Source organism: Lepisosteus oculatus, chromosome 14, assembly GCF_040954835.1.
Source record: "Lepisosteus oculatus isolate fLepOcu1 chromosome 14, fLepOcu1.hap2, whole genome shotgun sequence".
Taxonomy (NCBI): Eukaryota; Metazoa; Chordata; class Actinopteri; order Semionotiformes; family Lepisosteidae; genus Lepisosteus; species Lepisosteus oculatus.
The window spans coordinates 56183436-56207229 of NC_090709.1; the positions used below are offsets into that span (position 1 = coordinate 56183436).

The window sequence follows — 23794 nt, forward strand, 5'->3', positions numbered from 1 at the left end:
TGGAAGTGACTGCACCTTCACCTTCCGAGATGCTTTCAATAGCACAAACGCTACTTTCACCGGCACAAACATAGCAATAACGAAGGAGGTGGGTTTCATCCTTTGTGCTGTTTGTAGGGGCGCAACTCTACGTCGATCTACTGACTTGAAGAGCAAAAATCAAAATCCTCTCCTACTACTATTGCTTTTTTCATAGTTTCTTCAAATCCTTCATTTGAACATCGATTTTGAAGGATATTGATGATAATACCACATAAATTGTGGTTTTCTTGTGATCGCCAATTTTATTCAAATATCAGCCTTTTTTACGGTTCCTTGCGTGTTTCACAAGGTATAATAGCCCCCCTCGCATCCTCAGCTAACATATTTTAAAATTACAATAGCTTATAAAGCATGCATGTTTACATTTATATTAAAATTAAAGTAAATATACAAGAATACATACAGTACTAACCCAATAATTCTTGTCAGGTTCTCCAACAAATCTGCGTTGTTATTTTAACATGTTTCAGCTGAGGGTGCAAAAGGAGTATAAATGAATTTTCCCGCCAGCCATTCAAAGACCAAATTCCATGAGTGAACATTATTTTCTCAGAAGTTGCCGGCATTGGACTTTGCCGGTGGTATTGAATTATGTCCAAACTGTTGTAGTAGTTCCTTCTTGAAATTCGACACGTGCAAAGCACTCGTAATATCATAGGTGTTAAAGTTCGCTGAGTCTATTCGAGTCATGGTGTGTATCCCTGCCTATCATTGGGAGACAGGTAGCTTTTTTACACTCAGATTCCAATCTTCAATGCTTTGTGTGAGAGCTTACATAACTTTCATTTTCTCACATTTTCTGATGACTGTTCCAAAGGGGCACCCTGTCAATTCCGAATACTTTTCAAAAATCTGCCTGCATGTTTGATTATTGTCATTTCATTTAAAAAAAGTTCAATATTGATCATAACTAAAGAAAATAATGATCATGAACAAAAAAGGGATAAAGATGCGAGTCGATCTTGAATCACAGCTGGGTGACACGGGCTTCTGTTCTGATATGGTTGTATGAGAAACAGGAGGAATCGCCAATCTCCTATAGAACATGAGTTGAATCAGGAGTGAGACATTTCGTATACTCGTGCATATGTCAACGTCTGACCTACATCGTAAAACTAACATTAAGTTGTCAGAGACATTCATTTATATACAAACAAGAGACAGACCAAGTAATAATTCTACATTAGTTCAGGTGGGTAAACCTGAACTAACTAACTAATAAACCTATTAATAATTCTACATTAACGTGTCCTACACTGATCAGACTAATTGACATGGTCTGATTCAGAGCCTGTGCAGTTCGTGCTAATTACAACAACGACAGTTCTGAACCCTCATCACCGAACTGAGCACAAGTTCAGCTGTTCTCCAGTTTTGTTACGCATGGTTTTTCATTGCAATTGAGTTCAGAGCTGGAGCTGATCTCCAGACAGTACAGTGTTTTGGGTAAGTTGTCAAAATTCACATGAGGCTGCAGACAACTTACCCAAAGTGTTTTCTATAGCTTTCAGGTGCAGTTCATTTATATAAAAGAATGTAAGTGGTATAAACTCAACAAGCCAGATGGCAGTCGAACCCATAATTTTCTGACACGAGGCCTAACGCGTTATTCATTACGCCACTGACCCTGCTATTATAGTGTTAAAAAAACGCGTTTTCTACGTCTGTTTAAAAATCACTAAAAAAGACAAAGGGCTTGTGTGTTGCGCTAAAATTCTGCTTCATTTCGAATGCAAATAAAAACCGTTTTGTTCCGTGAAATCATACATTTGTCACATCCTTCATACTATACTTCTCTCTTGTATTAGTAAAGCATTTTGATTTAAACTGAACAATATATTGTAACGCAACAAGGGCGCATTAGGTCGGCCCCCCACCGTCGGGGGCTCGAACCCGGGACTCCCATGTCTCTCTGCAGCAACCCAGCCCGGTGAGCTGAAGAGAGATCTCCCCACAACCCACGGGCTGTGGTCCTGCTATCACAGGGAAGGGCAGTGACGTCACCTGCTCTGGTACACCGGCTCTTACACAGTGCCTGTCGGCCGTAAGCGTTACACTATGAAAGGTTTCATCTATACACTTACACATAATAAGTATACGAATAAATACTCGGAAGAAGCCGCAGCTCAGGTATTAGAGAGATTTAAAATCGGATCGGAGGATTTAGAGTCCAGACTGCAAACCAACAGCTGACACAGGTCTTTTATAGAACTGTTTTGATTTCCTCTACTTTGTCCCCGTGACGTCATTGTCCTGCTCGCAGCCGAGCCCGACACACGTCTGGTTTCTGTCGCTGGGCGCACACACTGCGGTCCATGCGGGTCCTGATACCCCAGTACAATGACGGGGACGCTAAACTGTAAACAGGTGCCGTCCTTCGGCTGAGACGTAAAACCAAGGTCCTGACTCTCTGTGATCATTCAGGAGAATGGTGGTGGTGGCGGGGAGTCCCCATTACCTGTAAAGCGCATTGAGTGGAGTATCCAGAACAGCGCTATATAAGTGTAAGCAATAATGATTATTATTATTATGTAAAATGCAATAAAAAATAAAACAAAATATCAAACTTTGATTCAAAATAGATTAATATAAAACTGATAAAGCTAATGCTTTTTTCAGGGCTATATCTACTTTTTTTTTTTTAAAAGCGAAGTCTGTCGCGACTGAAAGTTAGAGAAGGTATACCAGCGGGTGCCTTCATATCGTGAGCGTCAGTCTCGCCCGTAGCTGCGAGAAGGTTAAAAGCGCACAAGTGATTTGTCTTTCGTCAAAGTAACTGCCGGAGCAGTAAGATGCAGAGCACAATCCAGCAGCTGTAGACGATGTTCGGGGAAGAGCTTATTCTGTTTTCAGCACAGGGAGTGAGAATGAGCTCAGTCCGGCTCCCAGCAGAATCCATCCTGGTTTGGTTACAGTGAGTCTGAGGCTCTTTGGATCGTAACGTAAAAAAAACAATTGCTCACATCGTGTGACTTCCACGACAGGAAGGAAAGATATCACTTAAAAAAATCAGAATTGAAGATTTGGATCCGGGGCCTCATACTTATAAAATTATTAAAATAATAATTATCAAAATATCAGATTGTGTTTCTGCAAAATTTCGTGCACAGTACGCCATTTTTATCTAAAACAGTCACAACGAGGGCTTTACACGCAGTCTGGGGTATTTTCCCCTTTTATATTTTTGCCACTTTAAATCGAACCTGTTATACTCCCAGAAGTGCACAGTAGCTAGTACTTAATAAAAATGTACAATTCACCGCTGGTATAAACAGATGTGTGCCGTGTTTGCCTTTGTAAGCATTTGTTTAAAAAATAAGTTCACAATACGATAAAAACACAGAAAGCACAAACTTTATAATACAACGATACAAAATCAATACCAAATCATTATGCCAATTAAGTAACTATCCTTTGAAAACAGAGAACACCTTTATATCTACAAAAAACTTGACATTTGTATGTATTTTTGAATTACAAAGCAGACAGTGTAGTCCCTTAATTCAAAGATCAGATCTTGGCAAAAAAAAGACAATCAGACGTGGGCTGAATTCGGAACAGGAGCCTTTGCTTAGTCGATTATTGAGCTTTTGATCAATGTCTGAATAAAACAGAGTCGCTTTTTTAACTCTTTGATTAAATTACATGAAAAGCACCTTCCTTCGAGCCGGAATCAAACCAGCGACCTAAGGATTCCCTGTTGACCCCACTACAGTCCTCCGCTCTACCAACTGAGCTATCGAAGGGATGCTGTGGCATTGCTCTCTGGCACATACTGCCCAATGAAGTAAAATGTGAAATGGGTGATTTAAATCCCACTTCGACATCAAGTTTCCAACTCGTTTCCTTAGTCTCATTTACCTTGAATTTAAGCCACGAACCAGGATTCTACTGTATAAACTTCCAGGGATATTACAAAATGTTTGATGGGGCATCAATCATTCCAGGCGGAAATTGATTCCTTTTTTTTCTGGAGGGATCATATTAAACATTTCATTAGTATCGAGAGGAGGATCACCAGTAGACACAAAACAAACAGTTTCTTTCTGTCTTTATTAGAAAGTAGCGTTTGTGCTACATTAATAATATTTTCGTGGAAATAAAGAAGTTGTAAATTTTAAAAATTTATATTTGAATCGAAATGTGGTTTTGAGTTAAATATTAGCGTGTTCATGTAATTAGTTTGTGTTTGTCATTACTATATATATTGCCATGTTACTAGAATTTGTAACTGAAGTTTACTAGTTGTGTTTTTTATGATGATTAGACATTTGAATACAATATTGTATATAATGTATAATTTGAACTACATATTGTTCAGGTGTGAATAATTGTATATTTTAAGAATACATTTCTAAAACAAATCATTGGCTTTATTTACTAGTTTCTACACCTATAAAAATCTTTCTTTGATGTATAATAGACATCAAAGAAAGATGTCTATTATACATCAAAGATGAGCAGTGTGTGTCATGTTCACAGCTGATAACTAGAAGATGTCTGGAAGAGGCAAAGGCGGAAAGGGACTCGGGAAAGGAGGTGCTAAGCGTCACCGTAAGGTTCTCCGCGACAACATCCAGGGAATCACCAAGCCCGCAATCCGCCGCCTGGCTCACCGTGGGGGAGTGAACCGGATCTCCAGGCTGAACTACGAGGAGACCCGCGGGGTGCTGAAGGTGTTCCTGGAGAACGTCACCTACACCGAGCACGCCAAGCATGCCAAGAGGAAGACCGTCACTGCCATGGACGTGGTGTACGCGCTGAAGCGCCAGGGCCGCACCCTGTACGGCTTCGGAGGCTAAACAGGAGCGGAGCTTCACTACCGGACCCCGACGTATAAACCCAAGTGACCCAGTGACATTTGTCACTGCTGAGGTTGCTTTATGGGTCTATTTTCTATACTGTGCTGATCAATTGGAAATCAAATGGCAAAAAAGACCCGTTCCCGCACCTAAGGTCAAATATTAGGAATCAAAACTGCTTGAGTGTATGGAAGCACACAGCTTTATCAAGATTTCCAAGTGCAAGATCTTTTTATTCATAAAAGACCCTATTTATGTTGTATGAGAAATATTAATATTAATACAGAATCCTTTTTCACCAAATAAATGGGGTTCTTGACTTCAGAAAGCCTTCTAGACAAATACTAAAAGAGCAAAAATTCAATTTGGTAAATGAAATGAAAACACATACCCTACCAAACCTTGAGTACAGGCCATTCAGGATGATAATACAAAACCATTTATAATTCAACAAATAAAACCTGTCAACTGGTAATCACCATTTATCATAAAAAAATAAGTAGCAATACACAGTAGGGGACTCTTGGGTGCAAGTTAAATCCATGCAAGAAGGGGTTTAGTGTTATATTTCCAAATCAGATATGCAAATGAGAGATCTGGCCCAGCCAATCTCAAAGCTCCCATGGTATGGAATGGAGCTGCTCCCCTCTTCTAGTTATTCACACTGGAGTTAGGTTACATATTAGCACATTTCATCTAACAGTTGCTCCAGAAACAAAAACGTAAACAAATGATCTGGAATGTGACCACACCTATGAGAATGTAGTTCAACAGATAACTTGTAAACCTTGTCATAAGATGTTTTTTGTTCTACAAAATATACTTTATTCTGCAAAAAAAACATCTCAAAAGGAACATCTCACACATATTAACACTCCATGTAATAAAAAACAACGGCGGAACGGAGATTGATTGTCCGTTATCAATCTTTGCGAGTGGGGGCGGATTTGCGCAATTAAGAGAGTCCCTCCAAACCTACCACTTGCTATTGTCCTTTAATCTCTGTATAGGGCCCAAAGTCCATTCCAGAGCTCCCTCGCCGTGGGGAAACCCCATTTGGCGACGTGGTGCTTCGTCCTCCTCCTGAGGTCCGCAAGGATCCTCTTCTCCAGCTCCCTCGCCCCCCACTTTATGTTGTGCCGGATGAGAGTGTTCCTCACCTTCCACAGTCCTTGTTTTGTGAGGGACAGTAGCAGCCCCCACAGGTCCTGTGTCCCCTTGTCCAGTCTGGTGGGTGCCAGCCCCCAGCAGAATGTACTGGTAACTGAGCACTGCATCCTTTCCCAGGAGTTGGATAATGTTGTCCATTCTGCCCCACACCGCCTTGGCGAAGAGGCAGCTCCAGAACACGTGCTCCTGAGTCTCCTCGACAAAACACGTGTCCCGGGGGCAATGCGGATTCCTGGTTAGCGAGTGTCTGTAGAGGACCTCTCTGGTAGCCAGTCTCTTGTGCACAGCCATCCAGTTGAGGTCCTTCAGTTGGTTGTCAAGTTCTTTGGGCTGTGTCCTTTCCCAGACTTGTCTGGGAACCTGCAGCCTTTCGTCAGCGACCAAATGCCCCCTCACCTCTTTGTACAGGGCTCTGTGGTTGGCCTCCTGCTCCACTTGACAGCGTGGGTGTAGAACTTCGGTCGCCTCTCTGCCTTGGGCCCAGTGTTTGACCACTGGACCAAGTGCCTCATCGGGACAGAGAGCCACAGCCTGACAAAGTACTGGTACTTGTGGCCAATGGGCTCCTGCAGCGCCCGACAGAGGTTGCAGTAGAAGATGCAGTCGAGTTTCAGGGGGAAATGTGGGACATCTCGAACCCCTTCCTCGACCGGCTGACACATCCGGTTTTCGAGTGATGTACTCGTACTTGCCGCCCCAGACGAGGCCGAAGATAATCCCTTGCAGCGCTCGTCTGAGTCTGGCCGGCAGCGGGTACACCACCGCCAGGTAAACCAAAGCCGGCAGGATGTCTGCTTTCAACACCATCACTTTCCCTGTGTAGGACAGCGACCGCGTTTTCCACAGACCCAGCTTCGCATTCACCTTGGCGATCCTCTCGGTCCAGTTGTTGGTCTCGTTGTCCTGGCTCTGGAAGGAAACCCCCAGTATTTTGAGGGGCTCCGTGCAGAGCTTGAGACCCTCCAGCGCTGTCGTCCTGTGCTTCCAGGGCCCGAAGAACTTCAGTTTTCTCTTTCGGCGGTTGAGTTTCGACCCCGAGGCTCTGGAGTATTGCTCCATGACCTGCAGGGCCCTCCTCAACCCCCTGTCCGACCTCAGGAACAGCGTAATGTCGACAGCGAACTGGGAGATCTTCAGGGTTTCCCCCGCGCCTCCTGGTATCTCCAGGCCGTCGATGACAGGGTCCCGTCTCACCGTCTCTGCTAAGGGCTCTTGAAGAGCAGGTAGATGATGCCCTCCCTCATGGTGTCTCCGAGTTTCCCCCGGCGGAAGATCTCCTGCGCCACTTCCACCAGATCTGCCGCCAGGGTGTCCCAGAAGCAGGTGTAGAGTTCCTTTGGGAGTCTGTCCGGCCCCGGCACCTTGCCATTCTCCATGGACAAGAGCGCCGCCTTCAGCTCCTCGGCCGCGTTCGGACCCTCCAAGTCCTCCCTCACCTCCTCCGGTACTCGTGCCTTCAGCTCCTCCAGAAAAGCATCGCCTGCCTCCACCTCCGTCTGCTTTTCTGAAAAGAGCTCCGTGTAGAAAGCGGTGGCCGCTTCTACTTTGTCGCTCTCGTCCAGCACTTCCTCTCCATCTCCCCGTCTCAGGCCGTGGATCACCCTCTTTTTCTGGGCTCCTCGGACCTGATTGAGTTTGTGGAGCCTCTCCTTCAGGTCCCGTGCCCGGGCTGAATTGAAGGCTCCTCCCCCGTTAGCCGAGCTGTACTCCTCCTATAGTTGTCTCTGGAGTCGTGCAGCTTCCTTCCTCTCCCTGGCCTCCTTCCGTCTGCAGTACGTCTGCGCCAGGGTTCGGGTCCTGTCCTTCACCGACTCCCACCATTCCACCATGGAGCTGTAGCCATCTCTCAGATCGACCCAGCTCGCGTAGTCTTTACGGAACAATGCCTTGAAGTCGTCTTCCTCCAGTATCTCCCGGTTCAGCTTCCAGTACCCACGACCGAATCCCGGCAGGTTGGTGTTAGCCACCACCGTCAAGCGCTCGTGGCTGGAATACCACTCCGGGGACACCGTCGCCGATTCCAGGGAGCAGGTCGTGTGCAGAAAGATGTAGTCCATGCGGCTGCACACTCCCCGGGAGTTTTTCCATGTCGTTCCGGCGTCGTTAGGGCGGCACCGTCTGAAACCGTCTACCAGGGAGAACTGCTTGAGTAGCGACTCCAGCTCTGCCGAGCTAGCGTTGCTCCCCTTCTCCCGGTCAATGTTGAAGTCCCCGCCAAGCACCACCTGTCTGTAGGTGGTGCAGCAGCTGGCCAGGTCAGCAAACACTTCCTTCCGGATAGAGGGTTCCGTCGGAGCATAGACATTAATTGCTCTCAACTTCTGCCCCCTCCAGTCGATGTCTGCGACCAGGATCCGGCCCTGCACCACCGAGAAGGAGGAAACCAGCGTCATCTCTGGGTTTCTGAGGAGGATTCTCACTCCGGAAGAGTGGACCCCTCCTACGCTCCAGCATGATTCTCCCTTCGTCCATTCCCTGGTGAATGTCAGCTTGTCCCTTTCATCTTTCAGGTGGACCTCCTGTAAGAAACAAACTGAGAAAGACTTTGAGACCAGATCATGAAAGTCTCTTAGCCCTCTCACGTTAGTTGTTAGAAAGGTAAGTTTCACAATCATGATTAAACAAGTGAAAGTTGAACCTCCTCTCTTTGTGCTTACAGTGGAAAACTTGGGAGTCTACATCTGGGCACTGTTTAGCCTAGATGTAACTCCTCTCGTTCGGGTCCTGGGGGGAATATGCTGGGCTCCCTCCAGGTCTCGCTGGGGACTGAAAGGTAAACATGCTGGACAGGTCCAGCCCTACCATCAGTCCCAGCTCCAGGGCGGCTTCAAAGTAATCTTGTCTTCCTCGAGGATACTCTCCGCCACCGCTTCGGGAAGGCTTTTTTCTTCCCTTTCTCCAGGAGTTTCGGGGACCTCCAGTTGCTCCTGGGCCTTGGGGGAGGGGGGCTCCACTTCCTGGGCTGCCTCTTCCTGTTGTTCCTGGGCCTCAGGGGAGGGGGTTCCGACTTCCTGGGCTGCCTCTTCCTGTTGTCCCTGGGCCTCGGGGGAGGGGGTAACCTCTTCCTGGGCTGCCTCCTCCTGTTGTCCGTGGGACTCGGAGGAGGGGGGTTTAGTTTCCTGGGCTGTCACTACCTGTCATCTTTGGGCCTCGGGGGGGGGGGGGTTTCCATTTCCTGGGCTGCCTCCTCCGGTTGTTCCTGGGCCTCGGGGGAAGAAAGTTCCGTTTCCTCTAGGACGAGGAAACGGTTCTCCCTTACCACTGTAGGAAAACCGGCTCAGGGACGCCAAATATGTAAGAAAACCGGCTCAGGGACGCCAAATATGTAATCATAGTGGCTCTCTGAAGGCACCAGTTCTGTAGGGTTTGGGCATTTACTGAGACAATTATTAATTGTAGCAGTAAATCACAAAGTTGATTCTTTTGATGGCTTTAGTATCCAACCATGCGACATAACTCAAACAACGCACACACACAGGTACTAATACACGAGGATACATTTATTAATACATAAAATATGCATGTAAACCTAACAGATCTTATCGAGAGGGTTATCAGAATACAAAAGATATATATTCAGTCAGTTACGAAGTGTTACACATATCAAGAGGACATACATTCAGTATATCATTCATTAAGACCGTTTCGTAAAGTGAACTTGGTTACAACTTCTACATTAGATACTCAAAACAAGAACATAACTCATAGGAATTAAATTGATATCAACTGGTTGGGATTACAATTGAATTCTCGAGCAGTAATGCAGTGAAGTTGAATACTCATCCAATCTCTGGGGATTCAGATCTCCTGCGGGCACAAAGAAACAGTTGCAGGCTGTTGCTGTCCAATCTGCGCTCTCTGGCTCGGTGCCAGGCTGTGCTGTGCGGCTTGCGATGGTGCGCTGCAGATGCTCACTGACCGGCTAGTTAGTGTTGGCTTTAACTAGCAAAGTTTGTGCACAGGAGAAAAGATGACTGTGGGTCCCAGCAAGTCAGGAAGAGGACTGGTTCGTTCCTGATGAAGAGCTAGTTCTGAATAGTGATTCAGCTGTCCACAGTTCCGACCTGTTCACGAGGCCTGCTGCTGGTTACTCTCTGGCAACCTCCACTCTAGACTCTTAGAACAAAGGAAGGTTCTGGCACTCGGACACACTGGCCGTTCCGTGGTTCTCCGGGCTGAGTCTCAGGATGGTCAGGAGGCGCTCTGCGAGAATGTCCTGCCCTTGGGAGCCTTCTGCTCCTGGGCCGTCCTGCCCTGGAATTCTCCTTTGAATTCCCTTTAGAACAGTCCACAGAATCCTCTCCAGAATCTTACTGAATCTTACTGAATCTCGTGTTGCCTGTTTTTACCTGGAGGAACTTCAGCTCATTGATTGGCTGAAAGTTCCATGGGCACCAGAGTCCCACGTGGGTTACTCGGCCCTACCAGTCCCTGATTGGTTGATCAAGGTGAGATATGAGTCACTTACTCCCGACACTTAGGAATGCAGTCCAGATGTCCAACTGGCACTCCCTAGACAGATAGGCGCCAATGGGTGACCATTGTTCATGATAGCCAGGCTTAGCTAAGTGCATCCCCCTTTGGGAGCTGTCCTTATCAAAAGAAAACATCTTAAATCAGCCTGCATGAATAGTTTCTCTGTGGCTGCACCACAGAGATGAACAGAGAAATGGGGCCTCATTTGGGAAGCTCAGAAACACTTAATTCTGCCTTATTATTAAGCCTCGCCGCTACACCACTCTTTTCTTTTGTCCTTCCGAAGGTGGATCCTCTTTCCCTTCTTGCTCGGAGTTATCCAGGGCCCTTCCTCCGGTCAGCCATTTTGTCCGTCGTCCTGGCGGCCATCTTGAGGCACTGGTGCGGCTGAGGTGTGGCCTCGGCAGTTTCGGTTATCTGCGGGGGAGGTGCGGGTTCTTTGTTCTCACCTCTCTCCCTTTGTCTTGGGACCGGTTTCTGCTGGTCGGCTTCCACCACCTGCGCAAACGAAGGTTTGCTTACCTTGCATTAGTGAAGGAGGTGTCCCTCGGCACCGCATCCATCGCACTTTTTGGCTGCCCGGCAGGTTTTTGCCAGGTGCCCCTCTTTGTTACAGTTGTGACATCTGACGATGTCACACGTGTTCTCCTTGTGGCCTGACTGTCTGCACTTCTTGCAGAAATCCGGCATCCTGGGGTAGTAAAGGTACCCCCTGTTGGCTCCGATGTTGAAGCGGGCCAGGGGGTGCTGGAAACCGTCGACGCCCTCTAGGTCCTCTTTCAGGAGGACTCGGTACTGGCCTTTGCCGTACCAGACGCCGCAACTGTCCCTGATCTCCGTCGGTTTGCCCACCACAGTTACATACCTCCCTAGGTACGCTGTTACCAGTGCCATTGGTACGTAGGGGTTGTACGTGAGGATTGTGATGGTCCTCTGGTTTGTCTTCCTCATAGGCTCCGGCCTGAAATCAGAGAAACGGGGGTGCTTACCTTTTTCTCTGATCATTTTCGTTGCCTTTTCATATGAGGCGTCCGTGGCTATGTAGGCCTCCATGTATCTCTCTGCCTTGTTGTCTTGCAGGCAGTAGAGATCTCCGGCCACCAACTGCAGGATCCCTCTCAGGAAGGTAATGAAAAAGGATTTCGCAGTTGGCATCGTCTCTGTTTTCTTGGTCCAGTGGAACCGGATCAGTGTCTTCTTGTCTGCCATCTGGAAAGGAGAAAAAAGAAAAAAGGAGAGAAAGAGAGAGAGCAAGGTCCTGTGGAGAGGACGGTTTAGCTGCTAAAGGAGCAGCGAGTGAGCCCTGGACTTTGTCCTTGTGGGCAAAGCCCAGCTAGGTGCAAGCGCAGGAGGAGAGAGAGAGAGGGAGCGGATAGCGCTTCTGAGTCTCGAGGAAGAAAGCAAGCACCGCGGGCAGGCCACAAGTACCTACTCCCAGCCAAGAGGCCAAGGAGGTGGAGCAAGAGAAAGGGGGAGGGGAGAGGAGAGAGCAGAGAGAGAGAACGTTGCTGCCGGATCCCAACCAGCTCAGCTGCTGATTGGCCTTAACCCCCTAGGCTCAACCTAGGGCGATACCAGCTCAAGCACTCTTCAGGATCTTCGATTGCCTTCTAGAACTTTGGAAAGACAAGAACTGCGGGCATGCCACTTGAACTTGATCTTAGCCAAAAGGCCGATAAAATTGGATTCCAGCTCACTGGCCCTGCAAAACTTAGTTCAAGACTTTAAACTCTCAGACACATATAGATGTATATATCCCACAACAGCAGGATATACATGGTCAGGGAAGAATAGCAGCTCCAGAATTTACTATTGCTTTGTCTCAGAGAGAGTGAAAGTTGTTGGGGTCACTCTTCAGCCTGTCTTCTTCTCAGATCATCAGGCTTTAGGGTGTAGAGTGGAACTCCAGGGCGGGACTGTCTTTGGCCCAGGCCTCTGGAAACTCAACACAAAGCTGCTAGAGAACGAGGGGGTAGTATCCCGCTACAAGGAGAAACTATCACAGTGGCTGTCCTTGCAGTGTCTGTACGGGTCAGTAAGAGAGTGGTGGGAGGAGGTGAAGGTGAGGACAAAGGCCTTTTTCATGGCTGAGGGAAGGAAGGCTGCTGCCAGACGGAGAGGAGTGCTAGCCAGGAAACAGAGGCAGCTGCAGCGTCTCTACACGATGCTGCACAGTGGCTTCGATGTGCTTGAGCATATCACCCTTTTAAAAAAGGACATCCGGAGCATAGCCGAAGAAAGCAGTCGAGGAGTGCTGTTAAGAAGCAGAGTGCAGTTCTTGGAAGAAAATGAGAAGTGTACCTGCTTCTTTTTCAGGAAAGTGGTAGGATCCAAGTCTGTCATGGAAAGTGTAGTTGATGAGGAGGGAAGAGAGAGAACAGAGCTGAGTGCTATCCTCTCCTGCATCGAGGCCTTCTTGTCACGGACGTCCAAAGGGACTAACTGTGGGGAGCAGGAGTGCGGAAAAAGACCCATATGCGTAGCGGCGAGACGGGAAAAAGGCCCGGGCTCATTAGTGCAAAGAGTTCAGGAATGCCGTATAGAAACCTGTGCCCTCAGGGAGCGGACGTGGGGCGCCCTGGTGCTAGGCGGGTCTCAGGACATCCGAACGTCAGTGCTGAGCGAGGACAGAGTGCAAGACCCGGAAATATATAGCCCAAGGGAAAGAGAGGGAAAGGAAGGACAGCAGACCAGGAACTAGGGACAGGACAGAGAAGGACCGCCCTCTGGCTGCAGAGCGCGTGACACTTCTACTCAAGACTGTACAGCTCTACAGAGGTAAAGGATGAAGAAATTCATTTTTTTACCTCAAAGCTAGAAAACGTTTTGAGTGAAGAAGATAGGGAAGTACTTGAGGGGGATTTGACAGTAGAAGAGCTGAGAGGCTATGGAGAGCTTACAGAAGGGGAAAACTCCGGGTGCTGACAGGCTCCCTAAAGGGGCGTCTGCTTTTACTACTTGCATGAATGAAGGCAAAAAAAAGCCAATCCATGTGAACGAACGGCGCTTTACAGAGGAGTACTGCCTGACTGGATCGTTGATGAACGACAGAGGTCACTCCGACCTCTTCTCGGTTTTCTTCAATGACTTACTAAGTATCTTCTTCACATTCGCCCATGCAGGGGAAGCCAGTTACACCAAAGCAAACGCAGGAAAGTGCAATTCAAGCAGAGACCAGGAGAGACTTGTTTACACCGAGAGTGGGCGGAGAATGGAACAATGCGCCCAGCCCTGTTGCTGGAGCCGATTCTTGATGAGATCTTGGGCTCACTAAGAAGCCCCCGCTGGATGCTAATCTTTCTGTTGTTCTTGCATGTCCTGCACTGCATTTGAGCCAACAGAGCTCGTCCTGGTCTGTCGGCACAGCCCAATTGCGAATGATCTGCTCCGTGTACAGAAGGAACGTGCGTTTGGTACAAGAGTGCACGAAGGCACCGGAAATACATTGGCAACAAATGACCGGTCGCTCAAGACCTCTGTGAAGTACAGGAGCGTGCAAAACGAGGCTGTTTCCGCCCGGTCTCGAACCGGGGACCTTTCGCGTGTTAGGCGAACGTGATAGCCGCTACACTACGGAAACCTGTAGGGACTGCTGCTGGTGTCTCGCTTGCGTTTCGGGCTGAGAAAGGGACGCGTCACACAGCTTACAAGTCACCCAGTTTTTAATTTAGAGCTGGATTAAAGCTCTAGTCTCTTTGGGGGTGTGAGTTGGAATCCCACTGCTGCCAAATATCTCCAACTATCTCAGTGTTAAGAAGCAAAAAACACACATTTGCTGCAGAAGTAACAGGAGAATTTGTGCCATTCAGCCTTATAGCGTGATGTCATTTTCTCATGCTCATTTTTAGATGCTTGTGATCGAATCTATGATTCTTATGAGTGTGCCCTCCATAAAGGTAGCAGATATAACGTGCCAAGTTTTCAGAGAATCGCATTAAATACAGGTCAGAAGAAGGTGACAAAGTGTCCGCTAGGCAGTTCAGCGATTTCAACAGTGTTCTCTGTTGTTTAGGTCCAGAATGACACCCGTTACAACACACAGTGTCAGGCATCAAAAAGACTTCCCAAAACCCTGATCCTCTCCTTGATCCGGTGATGGCATCCAGACATTTCCTGCAACAAAGCCAGGATACGGTCTTCAACAACACGAGTGAAAAGCTAATTCCCAACCTTTGCAATCCTTTGCAAAGAAGGACCGCATGTGCTCAGTGTTAAATGCACTGTTCATTATTATTAATCATAATAATAATAATCTTTACATTATATACTGTAGTGCCTTTCAAGGTGGCTTTCCAAAGCGCTTTACAGAATGAAACCAATAAAGTTAAAAAAATACACAAGATAAGCAGGATGAGAATACACAGTTAGAGGAGACAATAGATGGTGGTATTAAATACAGTAGGAACAGAGGGGTAAAGAATAGTTCATTAAAGGCTCTTCTTTGTCAATTCAATGAAATGTTTCAGAAATGCTGAACGATTGATGTGTTTCACGCGCAGCGCGGGCTCTCCTTTGCTTACAAATATTTTTTTCCACCAATTTACTCAACTACGATTTTTGCTGAGCATTTTGTTTGACTGCTTCCTATTGTATACTGCACTGATTTCTGTATTGTTCAATTTCCCTGTTGATTTTAATTTCTTGTTTTCTAAGACAATCAGACCAGCTGTTCTGACCATACCTTGCACTGGAGCCACTCTTTTCTTTCCAAAGGCGTGGAGAGAGATGCTACTGCAGGTAACACCCCATGAGAAACATCATGAGCATCTGTAAAAGCTCTCTACCTGCCCGCTCCCCACACCGACGTGTGTGAGCAGGGATTTAAAGGGACATTTTGAAGTGTAGAAACATTTTATTGTTACATACTTTTTCTGTGCAGTTAGTTCTCCTTCAACTCCGCCCAACAACAGAGGTCAGTTTTAATACAGGAGTAAAGGCACATTGCACATCTGCAAAACATCACATACAGGTTTAGGGAGAGCTACATCAGTGATTGGAAGGTAGGAAGTTTCGGGTCACTTTTTTATTATAGATTCAAGCAGCCCTGAATACCTTTTCAAGAAACATTTCAGAATCCCAGTCACGTCCAGTATGATTGCTACACAGGTCTACAGTATACAATCAGAATACTGTTTGTGCGTTATATAAAACACACCGCCCAAAGTATTTCTAAAACAGGAATTACACGTTTCTGAATGCGCCCTCCTTTATAAATAAAATAAAAGGTCTGAAGCCTGCTCCAAAGAAGCACTATATTCAGAGCTGACAAAGAAGTGATAGGAAACATCTCGGAAAACGAAGGTGCAGTCATTTCCAAGCATCGCACAACAAGAGCTGAACCCACCCGACGTTCTCCAAAAGAGTAAGGTGTTGGGAGTGTGGCTGGGTGGTCTAAGTGCTGGGTTTGTGCTCCATTTTCTTCGCTGGGTTAGGTTTGAATCTTGCCGCTGCTAAGTGTTGGTGGGTTAAGACCTTCCTTCTATTGCGAGTTCAATGGGTAAAAGCTTTGCTTGACAGTCTGTCGAGAGACTGAACTAGGTGTTTCAAGATAGTCTTTGTCAGCTTAACATCAAGGCATAAAAAAGCCTCATTTTGTGTTCCCAACAGCAATGCTCTTTGGTCCCTTCAGCATTATGCAGGGAACAACATCTGCCATGATCACTTTTGAGTCAGTGTGAATCGTAGTGTGCCGCAATTGTTTTTTAAATTGGTTTTGTAGGCATGGTGCATTTTTCTGTGAAACTTGAATGCTGTGCTTTTTCACGCAGAATCATCGGCAGGAGCAAAGCTTATTCAATCTTTGCGCACAGCACTCCATCAGAAATACTTTGTCCAAGTTTTGAAGAGATTGTGGGATTCTCTGCACACGTTCACATCGCGTACCTCAGACAACAACACCATTCGATGGGAAGTTGATTCTGCTTCTTGCAGTTGTCCCTGTGGTTGCAGTAGTTACAAAGTTGCACTTTCCTCCACCTTCTGCTATAGTATTCACTGGGTGAGCTTCATCATTTGGCTCAGAAAGGTCAACTGTGCTTCGGAAAAAATCAGCTGCAGTGTCGTTATTTTGTCGGTGAGTATGGCTGTCTTTTAAAGCACATGAAAAACACGAGTTTGTGGATTTCTCCAAATAGCAACGAATTCAGTTGTGCAGTGCTTTACTGCTTTCAGAGGGTCTTTTATCAACGCTGCTATAGTAGAGAAGTGACATAATCACAAACGCAACCATTTGTGCTGGCTGTTTCACTAAGTATTAAGCTTTTTCAACTATCACATGATTTTAACTAATTTAACATCATCTCCAGGAGAGCACCTCGCACTGCTCACTGAGCTGATGTACAGTATGTGCCCATTTCTCAAAAATTAAATATCATCTGAACTGATTTTTTCTATTTTAAATGCTTTCCTACTCTTTTAATATTTCAGTTAAATCTTGAAGTACTTTCCATTGATATTAATCCTAGTCCCGATGAACGATTCTGGGACATGGTGTACCTTGAATAATGTTCTTATAGGTTTCAGTTTGGAAAAGTGCGCTCTCCAGAAGCTACCGAAACCTCCAATGGTCGCACAAAGCTTAATGCAATAGCAACGTTTGGGGTTGAAAAAGAATATTACTTGCTATGAATACGAACACTGTTACAGGAGGCGCGTAAGGACTATTTTAGCTCAGATCATCAATTTATCTTACATTTCTACTCCATTAATATCGCTATTGAGTGCTAAAGGTAGGTCCTGGCAATACTTCATGAGATCTTCTTAAGAAAACTTAAAAAAATAGATTTCCAGTGCTGAACAAAAAGTAAAAAATATCGATTATGTGCAACTGATAAAATCTCTCTTCCAGGGATGTTGTAGCCACATGCAAATTACTTTATCAGCTTTAAAAGTTTCTTTTGCATTTATAAGACGATCAGCATGACACTCAAAACATACCTGTATTCAGTAAGCGCTGAGTCTGCTGGCTGAGCAAGTTGCCTCCTCTACACACAATAGCAGCCCTGAAGCTAAGATAAATGAAGAGAAATTGCTTTTATTGGGCACTTTTCATATCCGATGAGCTTGACATCTCCCAAGGGCGATGGAGTTTTTTTGCGACACTGCTTTTCCCTTTTTTCTTCTTTCTGTACTCTGATGGAAAAAAAAAAACGAGAAATCATGTAAGGGAAAAATGTATTTTTTTTCATGGAGAAAACGTGCACCAGGAAATGTTTTGTTTTGAAGAAGTGATTTAACATGATACATGACCTAATTTACTGGAGTAAATGCTCACACTGCAAGGTCTGCTTTACTACAAGAGAGAAGTAGAGTGAAAGATGTGATAATTTCACTGCGTTGTTCAAGAAAACATCTTTTTTTTTAATTCTAAATTCTTCAGAATTTCAAAGTGACACACAAACCCTTTGTCTGTATTAAAGAGATGATATTTTAAAACTGATAAAAATGTAGAAAACACGTTTCTCACTTAGAAATTTTAGATGGGATGGTGTATTACTAGTTGCAGCGCTGAACTTACCATGGTGCAATTCAGTTACATGATTGGCCAGTGGTTTAATGGATAACGCGTCTGATTTTGCATCGTGAGATTGTATGTTCGACTTCTACCGGGTTCGTGTGTTTTTAAATCAGGCTACTCAGAAATAGATGTCCATTATGTGAATGAACCGCACCTGAAAGCAAACGTTGGTCGGGTTTCCTTCTTTCCAGCATGAAATAGCAAATCGTTACAAAAAGCACCAGCTAATGTCCAATAGCGTTAGTCATTTTAATTAACATGAATATACTGTAAGGTCTTGGTACATGGGATTGGATTTCATCCACAATTTAAAAAAGGGCAAATTATATTTACAGGCTTCAGACACTTTTTAATACAAAAGTGACCTAAAACTCTGTAACTTTCAGGTTAGTTTGAACCTGTAATGAAAAAGGGGCCTGAAACTTCCATTCTGTGATGTAACTGTCTCTAAAGTCAGACGTGATGTTTCACGGATGTGTAGTGTGCCCTTTCTCTTGTCGTGTTCAAAATGACTTGATGTGTAATTTCCTGAATGCGTGTTCTGTACTGCTCTGTTATTTCATTTAGATTATCTATGTGGTGTACAGATAAAACCAAACTGCATGGTATAATTTCCGGGTTCGGCACCAGCTGAACCTGAACATACATCAGCCAATCTCTACATGATTTGAACACACAACCTTCTGATGTGGTATCAGATGCACTACCGTTGCACCACAAGGTCACTCCCCATAAGTGCTTTTAATTCCCCCAAGGAGAAAAATCAGCGTCCCTGAAAAAGATTTTTTTTCATTCTCTCCTGTGAGAAGCGTCGCTCTTCCAACGAGGGTCTCTTCTTCCCAGACCACAGATTATTCTTCCTGTCCGGCTCTCATACAGAGAACAGACACACTGTCTCCACTAATGTGTTTACTACATCTATAGATCTGACCCCCTTACAGCCCTGATATTCCTGGACAGGATCCCATATTGAGCAGTATTTCTCGCGTTGTGAACTTACAGATGCAGCCATTCAAAATGCGCGGTAAAAACCCGTGGTACAGTAACCTACCCACAAGCCACCGCGGGGCACCGGAGGGTACCGCAGGGCAAGTGATTGGCTGGCCAAAATGACCGACAGGGGCACTCGTGGTGCATTGGTTGGTAGTGCAAAGATTTAATCATTTAATGTCTTTAATGTGCACATTTTAATCTGCTTAGTTTTGAATATTTATATGGATTTTACCACTAAAGGGAAATTTTAGTAGCTGAGCATAAAAAGAAGAGGAGCATAACGCATCTGAAGGTCATAAACGATATTAATTTAGGAACATAAACATTACTGTATGTATGTAAACTGTACTGTGTATGGCTGGTCTTGGTAGTTTAAAGAAAAAATACACACCAGTCTTCCATTTCTCCCTAAACATTTTAAGCATGAAAGTTTTATGAAACGGTACCCAAATATGCGATTGCTGTATAGAATGAATTTTAATTTAAAAAAATTATTTAACACGAACATTAAGCTGTTTACATCTTCCGCCTGAGAACAGTCACCCGTTGCTACCCAACGCAGAATGGTGATTGGCTGACACCATCTGACACCCCTCTGATTGGAGAAAAAAGACGTGCTGGTTTGCTATACATACTGTACCAGGAAGAGGATTTCTTTCTATTCAAAACCTGTATTTTAAAAGTTTAAGAAGTAAAAACCTTACAGCGTACACAGATTTCTAAACTGATCAGGATCGTTATCTTTGTCTTATGCATAATAATGTTCACCGCTCTGTCCAGCAAATTAATAATAAACTTTATTTTATATAGCTTTTTAAACGAATAAGTAATTAGATTGCTCATAAACCTAATCAGTTGCTTTTTCTTTTTATTTAGGCTCAGATTTCAACTATAGATCGTATTATTAATAACCATAATAACAACCAACCAACAAAAACAACCATATAAACATAATACCAACCAAAAACATAGATAACAACCACAATACAAAATCAAATAATCAAACCATTTTACTCTCGCAAGTCGTCCAATTATCATAATCCCGCCCCTTATGCAAAACCAAACCTTCCTCCCATCCCAGTTTATCCTGTTTATCATAAACAAAATCCACCTCAATTTTCAACATAAAGCATTACACAAAATCAGTACCTCAACACTCCATACTCAACAACGATAATTCACAAACAGCCAGAACATGTAACTACACATTCCCAAACAGACCTAATTTCCATAGCCCCGCCCCTTATGCAAAACCTACATCCCTCCCCTGTTCTCTCTCTCCCCTGGTGGTTGTAATTGTTTTTATTTTCAAATAAATTTCAGCAAAGTCATGTATTTTAAAAATCTTAAGATTTTTATATTTATGTCTTTATTTAGTGGTTTCATTAGTGACAAAGGCTAAACTTTCTTGGAAAAATGTCTTTTATGTAAACCATGTTTGCTATTAATTCATTCAGGGCTAAAATATGTTCATTGTCTTCTAATGAAAGAAGGGTTCCTTTCGCCGTAGTCGGGAGCCTAGCCTTTAACTAGTAAGTACTGTATTTACTGGGTTTTTGAGGGGGGTATCTTTCGCTGGAAATCTCGCCTTCTACTTTGAAAATACCCGTGAAACCGGTTCAATTCGTCACAGCCAGCACTCCTGCAGAGAGGGGGGTTGTACTTGCAGTGTATACAGTACACGCGTTATGCTCTTCGTTAATGTCTGTGAAGTTTTATTTAATCTCTGAGCCATACTGATTCTTCTGGAAGCCAGTTTCCGCCAGGGAGTAAAAAAAAAAACACACTATGGTATTCTCTCCAATGCAGTGCAGTTAAAAACATACCTCTGATGCTGCTCCTAAATGAATATCGTTTATGACAATCAGAAGCTTTATGCTCCTTTTCTTTTTTCCAGTGGATTGAACAGGGAGAGGCATTTCATGATGTACTTTTCACTGATGAAACAACAGTGGCTCTGGAACAGTTTTCAACCAAGTCGTTTTATAAAAAGGGGAGATATGTACACGTTACTGAAGCTAAAAGTTTAGCCTTTGTCACTAATGTAAACACTAAATAAAGACATATAGAAATCCCTACGTTACAGACTGTATATGGCTGGTATTGGTAGTTTAAAGAAAAAATACACACCAGTATTCCACTTTCTCCCTAAACATTTTAAGCATCAGAGTCTTACATGTGGTTATTTCGAAAACGTTTGTACGTGCTCCTTCTTACCATGTTACTGTTTACTGTTACTGACCATATTAAGTTTAAGTGCCTGTGGGCACATTTCCTGTCCGTGGGGGGTGGACCGTCTTTCATTAGAAGGTTAGTCTGTTCTACTCTGAGAATGTAGAGGGGGTGGAAAGTGCCCGCGGTCATTTAATTAGTATTAAAATCTTAGTTATCTTTCTAGTTCACAGGTTTGCATGCATAATTTAATTTTGAAAGCTACTGAGACATCAGGTACTACTGTTGTATTTATGAAAAAGAAACAAAACAAAAAACATACTAACAACTGTGCCATCCTACTCCTTAGTTAATACATTTTATTATTCATAAACAGTTAACATTGTTAGCAAAATATTTTGAATTATATTTAACCCTATTTTTTCTTTAGTTTTGTATTTAACTTATTATATGATAGTCAGACTTAATGTATATTAATGTATATTTGAACAATGAAAATATATTTTTACAAGATTTTACATTAAGCACTTAAAATTAATATGGTTAATAATAGTAAACTGTAACATGCTGTAACAAGATCGGTTAAACTGCGAAGAAAATCCTTTCAGAGAAAATGTTTCAGGTGTGAAGAACATAGATCTCCAATGCAATTTCAACCAAACCTGTTCCCACACACCCTGCCCCTACTACCATTAGAATATACACAAACATTTTAGCGTTTCATTCTGAGCAGAAGACCCTCACACCTGAAGAGTGCTGGCTGTGACGAATTAAACCGGTTTTACAGGTTTCAATCACAGACCATGTGACATGGGACTCAGTAAAGTAACACACAGCGCCACTGGATTTGATAATACTGTATCTAACCAAAATCCGCAATATGGAAACAGAACCTGTGTAATTGTTGATAGATGATGTACTCGTAACATTTTTTCAAGACGAACTACAACATTTAAAAAATGACTTGTATGTACTTGATATCTCTAATCAATCCACGGGTTCCAGCACAAAACGATACTAAAACGCATACCGTTTCGCGCTTCTTATTAGTTGCTCAAAAGTAATTTGACCGTATGAAATGCATAATATAAACCTAGAAACATATACGTGAGCAGTACTTAAGCACTGTAGTATCGGTGTTAAGACATACCTCTCAAATACTGTAAATCAAGTTAAAAATATCTCAAGACCGATTCTGGTCGTAATGAAACCATGTTTCGTGTATGTTTTCTTTTTCATCTTGAAATAACTCATTTCTAAATACCTTTTTCACTGTTAACATCTTGTAGCAACTTTGCGACAAAATATACACTCTGACAGTTCATCCTGCTACCAACATTAAATAAAACAAATCTTAAGATTTCTATATTTATGTCTTTATTTAGTGGTTTCATTCGAAGCTTACAATGTTTAGGGAGAAATGGAATACTGGTGTGTATTTTTTTCTTTAAACTACCGAGACCAGCCATATACTGTATGTTTATGTTAAGATTTCCCTTCAGTGGTAAAATTAGATATGAATATTCAATACTTAAACGGGCACAGTTAAGACATTAAATATACATATACATATTGTATACAGTACAGTTTGCATACGGTAATATGTTTATGTTACGCGATTAAAAAATAAATAAATAAAACTGGAAGGTCCAGCACCACCATTATGTTTATATTGTTGTTTTTGTTGGTTGGTTGTTATTATGGTTATTAATAATACGATCTATAGTTGAAATCTGAGCCTAAATAAAAAGAAAAAGCAAGTGATTAGGTTTATGAGCAATCTAATTACTTATTCGTTTAAAAAGCTATATAAAATAAAGTTTATTATTAATTTGCTGGACAGAGCGGTGAACATTATTATGCATAAGACAAAGATAACGATCCTGATCAGTTTAGAAATCTGTGTACGCTGTAAGGTTTTTACTTCTTAAACTTTTAAAATACACGTTTTGAATAGAAAGAAATCCTCTTCCTGGTATAGCACACCAGCACGTCTTTTTTCTCCAATCAGAGGGGTGTCAGATAGTGTCAGGCAATCACCATTCTGCGTTGGGTAGCAACGGGTGACTGTTCTCAGGCAGAAGATGTAAACAGCTTAATGTTCGTGTTAAATAATTTTTTTTAATTCAATTAAACGGGCACAGTTAAGACATTAAATATACATATACATACTGTATACAGTACAGTTTGCATACGGTAATATGTTTATGTTACGCGATTAAAAAATAAATAAATAAAAATGAAAAGTCCAGCACCAGCTGGATTTGAACACACAACCTGCCAGTTGGTAGTCACGCACCTAGACCAGTAGGCTACAAGACTGCTCGTATAAGCAGGCAGGCGAAACAGCCCTACACAGTTCTGCCGCAGTACACGGATATAATCATACCGTTATTAAATTCTTTAGATACGCGATTCCATATTATATTCCCTTTTAATCAAATTCTAAAAGTATGCTTGTTGACGTATCCGGTATCACGTTAGTTAAAGACTTCGAAGCTTACAATGTTTAGGGAGAAATGGAATAGTGGTGTGTATTTTTTTCTTTTCATGATAGGTGTCGCATTTTAAATCATTTTCGTAGTTAGAAATTATGAAACGCCCTGTTAAAAGCAAGGAAGTT

The 23794-nt window shown here is 43.5% G+C and overlaps 1 protein-coding gene and 3 non-coding genes across 4 annotated transcripts; 1 reads left to right on the plus strand and 3 right to left on the minus strand.

Moving 5' to 3' along the window:
• Positions 1 to 3700: 3700 nt before the first annotated feature.
• Positions 3701 to 3788, minus strand: trnay-gua (transfer RNA tyrosine (anticodon GUA)). Its single transcript is given in 2 exon segments — positions 3701 to 3736; positions 3752 to 3788. It is a non-coding gene; the product is annotated as a tRNA-Tyr (tRNA).
• A 750-nt stretch (positions 3789 to 4538) lies between these two features.
• LOC138242669 (histone H4-like) lies at positions 4539 to 7220 on the plus strand. The gene is made up of 4 exons (XM_069198225.1): positions 4539 to 4839; positions 6715 to 6782; positions 7003 to 7119; positions 7182 to 7220. The coding sequence occupies exons 1-4, from the start codon at positions 4539 to 4541 to the stop codon at positions 7218 to 7220; spliced, it is 525 nt and encodes a 174-aa protein (XP_069054326.1).
• LOC138243905 (U7 small nuclear RNA) lies at positions 5151 to 5206 on the minus strand. Its single transcript, XR_011192523.1, has one exon. It is a non-coding gene; the product is annotated as a U7 small nuclear RNA (small nuclear RNA).
• A 6777-nt stretch (positions 7221 to 13997) lies between the features above and the next one.
• trnav-aac (transfer RNA valine (anticodon AAC)) lies at positions 13998 to 14070 on the minus strand. The gene has a single exon. It is a non-coding gene; the product is annotated as a tRNA-Val (tRNA).
• Between the last annotated feature and the right edge of the window lie 9724 nt (positions 14071 to 23794).

Bases quoted from the DNA above. Each gene is read 5' to 3' on its own strand.
- LOC138242669 (XM_069198225.1), top strand. From the start codon at position 4,539: ATGTCTGGAAGAGGCAAAGGCGGAAAGGGACTCGGGAAAGGAGGTGCT. The intron at 6,783-7,002 runs GTAAACCAAAGC...CTGTGCTTCCAG, and splicing joins AGCGGGTACACCACCGCCAG to GGCCCGAAGAACTTCAGTTT. The intron at 7,120-7,181 runs GTAATGTCGACA...TGGTATCTCCAG, and splicing joins TGTCCGACCTCAGGAACAGC to GCCGTCGATGACAGGGTCCC.